General features: G+C 55.8%; 1 protein-coding gene across 1 annotated transcript in view; it reads right to left on the reverse strand.

Moving 5' to 3' along the window:
* RP1L1 (retinitis pigmentosa 1-like 1) overlaps window positions 1-10,294 on the reverse strand; it is a 61,634-nt gene that overhangs the window by 2,472 nt on the left and 48,868 nt on the right. Inside the window, exons 4-5 of the mRNA XM_011970770.1 lie at window positions 2,193-5,693; window positions 7-1,715 (exon numbers count right to left, since the gene is read on the reverse strand). Coding sequence (XP_011826160.1) covers window positions 7-1,715; window positions 2,193-5,693 — 5,210 coding nt within the window. The remainder of the gene's footprint in view (window positions 1-6; window positions 1,716-2,192; window positions 5,694-10,294) is intronic.

Here is a 10,294-nt window from a genome sequence, read left to right on the forward strand (position 1 = left end):
CTCTACACCTTCTGACTCTGGCTGGGCCTCCCCTTCTGCCTCCTGGGCCTCCCCTTCTGCCTCTGGGGCCTCTATACCTTCTGACTCTGGCTGGGCCTCCCCTTCTGCTTCCTGCATCTCCCCTTCAACCTCCGGGGCCTCTACACCTTCTGACTCTGGCTGGGCCTCCCCTTCAGCCTCCGGGGCCTCCTCTTCTGCCTCCTGGGCCTCTATACCTCTGGACTCTGGCTGGGCCTCCCCTTCAGCCTCCAGGGCCTCTATGCCTTCCGCCCCATCACTCTGTCCTGGATCTTGGTCACCTCCTGCCACAGCTTCACCCTGCAAGTTGTCCTCATGCCCAGAGCCCTGGCCCCCAGTTTCTCCCCTTTCATTTATGCCCTCTCCCTCCTGCTCAGCTTCCCCCAGCTCGCTGCCTACACTGGTTTCGCTGTTGTGGATTTTCCCTTCTCTCTCCTGAGCCATTGTATCTCCCTCTGCCTCCCCGAGTTTGGGATCTTTGTCTCTGTCGAGTCTCTGGCTTCCCTCACCATCCTCACCCTGGTCCACTCCAGGCCCGTGGCCCAGCCCCAGCCCTGGCCCTCCCTCCGCTCCCTGGACAGTCCTGGTGCTCGTGGGGTCTGTGCAGGTCTCGCCAGGGGCCACCTCTGCTGCCTCCCCACCGGTGTGTTCTTCCCTCTTCCTCTGCAGAATCTGCTGCAGGTCAAAGGCCTCTTTGATGGGACCTCTGGTTGCCCCCATTGTGGCCTTGGGGGACGCAGGGCTCACTTTCTTCCTCACGCAGGCCTCGCAGGGACAGAACTCCTCGCCCTCCCCCTCCTCGCCCAGCTGGCTCCCCAGGGCTGTGCTGAGGGCTGGCTCGTCCTCCAGGGTGAAGGAGAAGGGCCCCAGGCCCAGGGTCCGCTCAGAGAAGGCCGAGAGGTTGCGCAGGCCCCGGAGACGGTGTCTGCGCTGCTGGGTCTGCAGGAGCAGCTCCCCAGTGAGGGCCTCCCTGGGAGGCCCCAGCACCATCCGCCCCGCCCGGCCCTGGAGCTTCTGGAGCTCTCTCTCGGTGCTGTCCTGGAGGCGCCGGGCCACATCCTGCTGCAGCTCGGCCGCCATCTGGTCCAGCAGGTCACTGTCCTGGAGGCCCCAGCGCGCTCGGAGCTCAGCCACTGCGCCGGAAAGGTGGGCCAGGAAGGCCTTCTCCATCTTCTTCAGCAACACGGACACCCAGATGGGGTCGCAGTCCAGAGCCGCTCTGCAGGCCACCGAAGAGCTCCTCTCTGCAGCCCCCAGCGGGGGTTGGGCCTGCGTGTGCTCCTGGCCCATCATGGCGGCTCCGGGCGGCTTTTCCAAGCCAGGCTCAAGCTGGGAGCCACTTTGACTGTCGCTGGCACTTGGGTCCGTCTCGCTGAGATGACTAGCGGGTTCTGTGGGTTCCTCTGTGCCCTCTGGGGGGCACGGCTCTGCAGAGGCTCTTCCCGCTTCCTCCTCCTGGATTGGGTCATCTTCCCAGGAGCCTTCTCCATCCGGAGAGCCGGCGTCTGACAATTCCTGCCGGCCGACGCTTCCTTCTTCTGGAAGCCCTTCCTCTTTGAGACCCTCTTCAAGAGCCTCTTCTTGCAGTCCTCCTTCTGGTCCTTCTTTAACTTCCTCTAGCTGCACCCCCTCTTCTTGCAGCCCTTCTCCTCCTGTTTCTTCTTTAATTTCCTCTAACTGCGCCTCTTCTTCTTGCTGTCCTCCTTCTGTTCCTTTAGTTTCCTCTAACTGCGCCCCCTCTTCTTGATGCCATTCCTCTTCTGTTCCTTTAGTCCCCTCTAACTGCAACCCCTCTTCTTGTGGTCCTTCTCCTTCTGTTTCTTCTTTAATTTCCTCTAACTGCGCCTCTTCTTCTTGCTGTCCTTCTCCTTCTGTTCCTTTAGTTTCCTCTAACTGCGCCCCCTCTTCTTGATGCCCTTCTCCTTCTGTTTCCTCTAACTGCGCCTCTTCTTCTTGCTGTCCTTCTCCTTCTGTTCCTTTAGTTTCCTCTAACTGCGCCCCCTCTTCTTGATGCCCTTCTCCTTCTGTTCCTTTAGTCCCTTCTAACTGCAACCCCTCTTCTTGTGGTCCTTCTCCTTCTGTTTCTTCTTTAATTTCCTCTAACTGCGCCTCTTCTTCTTGCTGTCGTTCTTCTGTTCCTTTAGTTTCCTCTAACTGCGCCCCCTCTTCTTGATGCCCTTCTCCTTCTGTTCCTTTAGTCCCCTCTAACTGCAACCCCTCTTCTTGTGGTCCTTCTCCTCCTGTTTCTTCTTTAATTTCCTCTAACTGAGCCTCTTCTTGCTGTCCTTCTCCTTCTGTTCCGTTAGTTTCCTCTAGCTGCACCCCCTCTTCTTGCAGCCTTCCTTCTGTTTTAGTTTCCTCTAGCTGCACCCCTTCTTCTTGCAGCCCTTCTTCTGTTTCAGTTTCCTCTAACTGCACCCCCTCTTCTTGCAGCCCTTCTGTTTCTTTAGTTCCCTCTAACTGCAGCCCCTCTTCTTGCAGCCCTCCTCCCTCTGTTTCTTCTTTACTTTCCTCTAATTGCACCTCTTCTTGCATTGTGTTTTGAGCTAACTGCTCCAGGTTCAAGCTCGCCCTCTGCTCTTCACCGTCTCTTTCTGCTTCATCCTCATTGGTGGCACAAGCACAGGCTCGGGAGTTCAAGAAGGCTGGGGAACAACACTGCTGTTGGTTTTCCAGATCCCCTGGGTTCTCAGAAGTTCTGGAATCAGGCCTCTGGTTGGAGGTTTTCAGGGACAGCTCTGTCCCCCCAGGGACCAGGGTGCTGTCCATGGCACAGGGTACGCTGCTCTCCCCTGAGCCTCCGGAGCCACTGCTGATATCCACACCAGAGGAGGACGTGGGTGTGAAGTTCTCTGTCACGGCTTGGGACCCAAGGTCCGGCAGAGCCTGGCTCCATGTGAGCTCCCAAAGGCCTGAGTCTAACTGGTCTTCCCCAAGGTCGCATCCTGGCCACAGGTCCTTTGAGATGTTGAGCAGCTCCTGGTACCGAGGGGAGTCTTTGAACCTCACTTTGCTGGCAGGAGACCCAAGGTCTTCATCAAAGAACTGAAGACTGGCCAGACAAGTAATGAGGGCCCCGGCTGAGCGGCTGAGTCTCCTGGCCATGGGCCTAGACACTTCGGGCATGCTGCTGGGCCGGCCCTGCTTGGAGCCCATCAGCGCCCTCATGATCTGCGTGGAGGCAGACACCCGACCAGGAAGTGCCCGCAGGCTCACCCCGCAGCTGGCTGGGTCCTCTCTGTCCGCTCCGGCCTCTGCGGGGGCCTCGGAAACTCCCTCTGGAGCTGCCCCTTGGGGAACACCCTCTCCTGATTGGGGACCAGCATCACTACTCCCCGGGAGGGCTCCCTCTGGCTCCAGGTCCTGGCCGGGGTCCCCTTCCAGGGGCTGTTGTCTGGCCAGAGCTGGCTCCCCCAGGCCTTCCAGAGAATGGTCATCCCCAGGGTCCACCTCGGGGCCTCTCAGGCCACCCCCTGCTGCACCTGTGGTGTCGTCCGCCATCTCATATGTCATGAGTACGGGCTCTTCTGGAATGTGGTCCAGCCATTCGCGGACCACAGCCTCTGGAGACGAGCGGGGCAGAGAGCTGGGTGACACACCGCTGGCCTCCTCCTGCCCCTGCGGGCCTCCCCAACTCCTCGAGGTCTCCTCCTGGGACAGCCCCCCAGATCCCACATCCTGGCTGGCACTGCTTCTCCTCGATGCCCCTGAACCGGGCCCCAGGGATGGTGTGGGGCCTGCCTGGTGTGTCCCCTCCTTCTGCTGGCTCCCACCTGGCCTCCGGGCAGCACTTCGGTGGCTGCTACCGGTGCTCCCACAGCTGGAAGAGCGCCTCTGGGGGCAGGGCCGCCCCCTGGGCGGGGTGGGACAGTACCTGCCACACAGCCAGTGGGCCTCAGGGGAGGGTCCCCGCTGGGCCTCTTCGGCCGGCTGCGTCCCAGCCTGTGAGTGGCAGCAGCTTTGGTGGGGGCCCGCCGCCCCTTGCTCAGGCCGTCCAACCTGCAGAATCAAGGGCGAGGAGGGTTGGGGGGTGTCCCTGGCCTGTTCCTCCAGGCTGGCAGCCCCAGATTTTGAGCAGGAGTCAGATGTGTGGGGTGGTGTGGGGTCCGGCGAGCATGTCCTGGACCCCGTGTCCCCTGCCCACCCGACAGAGGGAGCATTGCAGGGGGAGACCCCAGAAGCACAATCTGAGCGTCCTGCAGGAGTGACAGTGGCACTGCTGATTCCCAGAAGGTCCTGGGAAGGAAGAGATCCCAAGGAGGGAGGTCTCAGGTTCCCGGAGTCCTGTGTCCTGGTGCTCAATGAGCTTCCAGAAGATCGTGGCACTGAGCCATCCCGGCAGGCCCTTCGCCGCTCAGGAGGCCTCGGCACTTGCTTGGTTACAGAGGAGTCCAGCGGGCTGTGGGTGTCCTTGCAGTAGTGACACTGCCTGGGATGGCCTCTCGGGGCCACTCGGCCAAGGCCAGGGCTGCTGGGTGAGGACGTTGCACTGGCCCGGCTTCTGTGCCTTCTCCGCTCCTCCTGGGATGAAGCGGAGGTGGAAGGGGTAGAAGAGGCTCCTTCCGAGTCCCAGGAGCCAGAAAGGCCAGGAACCAGAGGCTCCCTCTTCACAGACGCCCCCCTGGCCTGCTTGGTGCCCCGTCCTTGCATCTCTGCCTGCAGGTCCTCACTCCTTAAAGATGAAAGACTTGGAGCTGGAGAACCAGGGTTGCCTCCCTTGGTGGCCTCCTGCTGAGAGGTCTCAGCCCTTGCCTTGCCTGGGCAGCCCCGGGGCTGCCCGCCCCATTCGCTGGATCCCTCGTGAGACCCGGTGCTGGCCAACGAGTCGGAAGAAGCCCCCTCCTCACTCTGGGCCCTGGGTGTCAGGTGGCCGCCTTGCTCTGGGCTGCCCAGCCCGGCTCCATCTGTGCATAGGCTGGGGTCCTCACCCAGGCTCCCTCCAGCTTCCTGCTCAGCCCCTCTCTGGGCAGAGGGGCTGCCGCTGTCCACCCTGTCTTCCGGGGTCCTGGGGCAGCAGGAGGAGTCTGGCTCTGAGCCCTCGGGGTGGCCGGTGCTGGAGGCTGGGCTGGCACTGTCCAGGCTGCATCTCTGCCTCCCGGCAGCCCCGTGGCCCCACAGGCCACTGCAGCGGACGTGCTGGGCCAGCCCCCACCTCTTCCGAGTCGCCACTCTCTCTCCCTGGGAGGCATGCAGGGGATTCGTCCAGATTTCATACTTGGGCCCTGGCTGCCCGCCTCGGCCAAAGGCTTCCCCACATCCCACCCTACAGGGCCGGGGTCCCCACACCCCAGGGTCCGAGAAGCCCCAAGGGTAGCCCTCCCACACACAGCAGAGGGGATCCACCTCCCCCAGAATGGGGTCTTCCCCGCTGGCTGCCGTGAGGGCGCTGGCCCTGCCCATCCTCCGGGACCACAGGAGTGTGTCCTCGCCGACCAGATGGAAGCGGACTTTCATCTCCACGGACAGGCTGCCGTCCTCATTCATGCGGACCTTCTTCTTCATGTCATCGCCGGCCACCAGCGGGCCCGGCTGCGCTGGCGTGTCCTGAGGGTGCCTGTCAGGAGCAGGGCCCACCGGGGGGTTGCTAGGAACAGGCCTCTCTGGCAGCTGCGGCCTGCTGCCTGGCCGGGACCGCGAATGGATCACACTCGGCTTAGTCTTTGGCCCCCAGCTCCCTGGCACGCAGTGAAGAGGAAAAGAAAAGAGGAAAAGATTGTGAGCCATGGGGACAGCATCAGGGTAAAGGAATAAAATAGTCATGAGCCTCCCACGACCTGAACACCACTGCCTCCAAAATGCACGGTAACAACTGGGTGCGGTGGCTCAGGCCTGTAATCCAAGCACTTTGGGAGGCCGAGGCGGGAGGACTGCTTGAGCTCGGGGTTTCAAGACCAGCCTGGGCAACTTAGTGAGACACCATCTCTACAAAAAAAAAAAATAATAATTAAAAAATAATTAGCTGAGCACAGTAGTATGGCCTTACAGTCCCAGCTTCCTGGCTACTCGGAAGGCTGAGGCAGGAGAATCCCCTGAGTCCCAGAGTTCGAGGCTGCAGTGAGCTCTGTGTCACTGCACTTCAGCCTGGATGACAGAGCAAGACCATTAAAAAAAGAAAAGGAAAAAAAAGCATGATAAGGGCAGAGCTATTCTAGAATGACAGTCCGCAGAGCTACCAGTCTGTGAACTGGCATCGTCTAGCAAGGAGAACTTGAGTCTGAATTCAATCTCAACTCTGCCACTTACTAGCTGCATAGTTTTTGGCAGAGCCTGTTTTCTGAACCATAAAATAAGCATAATAATATTGATTGGTTGAGTTCGTATTGATGCATGGCTATGCATATAAAACTTACTCTATAGTTGCTAGCACACAGTAGGCTCTCAAGAGATGGCAGACTTGGCAGGCAGAGTGGCAGTGCCGAGAGCTTGCTCTTGGCCCTCCTCGTACCCACACCCAGCACAGCAGGTGAAATCAATAAACTGCTGCATATGACCCTGATTGTAAACTGTTATATGCTCTGTGATTATTGGTGGTGATTTTTCACCCTCGTCAAGCTCCTGGGTTGATAAATGACTTCAGGGAAGGACCTGGGCTTGAGATATCAGGTCCTGCTAGTCAAGCCTGCACCCCAGCCATGAAAAAGAGAAGAAGAAAGGGCCGCTGGGGATGCAAAGGAGTGGCTCTAAGAAAAAAATGAGTCAGGCGCGGTGGCTCACGCCTGTAATTCCAGCACTTTGGGAGGCCAAGGCAGGCGGATCACCTGAGGTCAGGAGTTCAAGACCAGCCTAGGCAATGTGGGGAAACCCTGTCTCTACTAAAAACACAAAAAATTAGCTGGGCGTGGTGGTGGGTGACTGTAATCCCAGCTACTTGGGAGGCTGAGGCATGAAAATCACTTGAACCCCAAAGTGGGAGGTTGCAGTGAACCTAGTTCACATCACTGCACTCCAGCCTGGGTGACAGAGCAAGACTCCGTCTCAGAAAAAAAAAAAAAAAAAAGAAGAAAGAAAAAGGAAAAAAAAGAAAGAATGAATGAATGAAGCCCCTAAGTGCTTTCAAATTCCATCTCCTGAGCCAACATGTGGCAAGAGGGCAGGGCTAGCAGACAGAGGCTGAGCTGATGACCAGCAAAAGAACAGACCCCAGGTGCACATCTGGGCAGCAGATGACTTTACCCAGTCCTGCCCCTCCACAGGGACCAAATGCGACTGGGGACTCCTCCAGGGAGGGGCCCAGAGTAAACTGTCCTTGTGCCTCCAGTGCCTGGCCTACAGTGATCACCGAGCCTGTCCTTGTTGGTGTTTCTGAGCTTTTCACAAAGGATAGTACTTTTTTTACTCACCAAATTTTTCCATTGTCAGACTGCATTTGTTAATTGTGCTTTTAAAAATAAGTGTGTGGTTTTAGAAAATAACATAGTCCAGACTGTGGCTCTTTGGCTGGATATATGGTTGGTTGGATGGATGGATGGATGGATGATCCGTGGTCATGGTTAGTTTTAGTCCTTTTGACCTCCGTGCCGGCCACCACTGTTGTCTGAGATCATCGTGACCCTGAAAGGATGCAGCGCCACACACAGGGCCCATTGCTGCCATGATGTCATGGCCACTGCAGTTGTTTCTTTTTTGAGACAGGGTCTCTGTTGCCCAAGCTGGAGAGCAGTGGCACGATTGTGACTCACTGAAGTCCCAAACTCCTGGGCTCAAATCATCCTGCCACCTCAGCCTCCTGAGTAGCTGGGACCACAGGCATGTGCCACCATGCCTGGGTAATTTGTTCATTTACTTATGTATGTTTGTGGTAGAGGCAGGGTCTTGCTCTGTTGTCTAGGCTTGTCTTGAACTCCTGGGCTCAAGTGATCCTCCTGTCCTGGCCTCTCAAATTGCTGGGAATATAGGTGTGAGCCTCTGCACCTGTGGTTCTTAATAAAATTTATTTTAGATTCTAGAAACTTCAAGTTCAAGATAACTTAACCCTGTTCCATGTATTTATTTATTTTGAGACATGATCTTGCTGTGTCACCCAGGCTGCAGTGAAGTGGTGTGATCACAGCTCATTGCAGCCTCAACCTCCTGGGCTCGAGTGATCCTCCCACCTCAGCCTCCCAAGTAGCTGGAGCTATAGGCATGTGCCATTATGCCTGGCTTATTTTTTTGTATTTTTTTTTAGAGACAGTGTCTCATTATGTTGCCCAGGCTGGTGTCCAACTCCTGAACTCAAGTAATCCTCTCGCTTTGGCCCCCCAAACTGCTGGAATTACAGACATGAGCCACCGTGCCCAACCTCTGTTCCTTTTATATACCAAACACTGTCCTCTCCTATCTTGGTCAAATGTTCAACCCAAGTCAGATTGACAGTACTGAGAAGGAGGAAGAGGCAAGAGACATCCCAAAATTACTGGGATACCCGAGATTTGGGGCCAAAGGGAAGTTTCCTGGATTACCTGGAAGGGTATCCACTCAACCCTACTGAACCACCATCCAGTGCAAATCACATGGGGGAAACCCAAAAACCAACTCACTGTTTTTGTTTCTTGAAGTCAGCCCAGATAAAGTTTCAGCTTCACTTCTCCTGGCATTTTCCATGGCTGGGGGTCTGAAGGCCTCATGCCCGGCACACACCAGCACAGAAGGGCTGTGCAGCAGAGCCTGCAGCGAGTCCACCTGAGGGAGGAGCGGGCGGGGTCAGGAGGCCTGGGCTGCAGAAACCCCTCTACCCTGAGGCCTGGGGGAGGAAGAATCCAGTCTCACCAGCCCTGTCCTGATTTCTGCACATCTCACTCCAGACTCCTGGTCCAAGGAGGGGTCTTATCCACGCCCCATAACACCTCCATCACTAGCTGGACGCTGAGGTCCCACCACCATGATCTCCTGCTCTACCTACACCCCTCCTTCCACCACGTGTGAGGCCTGTGATCAAAGGGCACTCTGGATGCCCCTGCTGCAAAAGACTTCTGTAGGCTGCATTTCTGCCCACACGTCCACCCTCCAGAATATGTATTCCCTGAAGCAACTGGAGCAGCATGCCCTCAAGCTCCCACAGTGGGGCCCGATTCACTCTCACCCTTTTCCCAAATGGAGGAGCCTCTGTGCTGCCCGACCTGTGTTTTCTGGTACAATCTGAGTCCGTTGCCTCTGTCCCTGCCTCTGCCCAAGTGGAGGCGACAGGGGCTAGGCACCACTCTTCCTACAGGGACCCCTTCCCTTCCAGACTCCCGCAATGGTCTCTGGGCTCCTGACCCTCCCCAGACCCATCAGAATGTCCCCTGCCCACTCCTGGGCTCAGGGCAGGCTCAGGGCAGGATTCCATTGCAGGAAACAGGTTCCTGGACCCAGAGACACCTGCAGATCTGAGGGTTTGCACTACTGATAGGATTACATTGTAATTAGCAATGCTGGGGAATGTACTCCATCTTTAAAGCACAGAGCATGTTCTTTTGCATTCTCTAAAATTACAAGGATATGCTCATTAACAAAAAAATGAAAAAAAAAAGAGGGAATATTACATTCTCTTCCCCAAAAAATGTCATAGAAGTTTGTTGTGCACCAGCTCTTTCAGCCTAGGTAATTAGAAGTTTGTTTTAAATGACGAGGTCCATTTCTTCTTTGATTTAGATTCCTAGTCCATCAAAAATTTCAAACATGACCCAAGTCTATCAATTCATGGATGTAGCCATGCTTCTAGGGAATCAAACTCTCCAAGGAAGAAGAAAAAATTGAAGACTAAATGATGCTCCCATTCCTAGGGAGAGGTAGAAGTCTAAAATCTACAGGAAAAGGAGCATTTTCAAGAATAACTATCCAGGAGGGAACCTGAAAGTTGATAATCACGTCGCAGTCCTTCCTGGGGAGAAATGAGGTCATTATATTTACAGAAACTCTCACAGCTCTGCAATAAGTCTAGGTGCAATAAGTCCGAAGTCTTTTTCTCCAGTTCACTCATGTTATACCAGCTCTCTCCCCATCACCGCACCCACTAAACTACAGCTAACTGAAGGTGAGGACCTCGTCTCATTTGTCTGTTTATGTGGCACATGCTAGTCCACGGTAATGCACACTAACTCAAAGCATCCTTGCATTACATCGTAATTAGCAATGCTTGGGGATGTATTTCCATCTTTAAAGCACAGAGCTTGTTCTTTTTCATTTTCCAAGCATTAATGTTGGCTCTATCATTGGCCAGCCATGCAACTAGGGGCAAATTACTTAACCTCTGTGCCTCACTTTTCTTATCTGTCCCAAGGGGATAATAATATCAGCTACCAGATGCAGTGGCTCA

This window comes from Mandrillus leucophaeus, unplaced genomic scaffold, assembly GCF_000951045.1.
Source record: "Mandrillus leucophaeus isolate KB7577 unplaced genomic scaffold, Mleu.le_1.0 Scaffold97, whole genome shotgun sequence".
NCBI lineage: Eukaryota > Metazoa > Chordata > Mammalia > Primates > Cercopithecidae > Mandrillus > Mandrillus leucophaeus.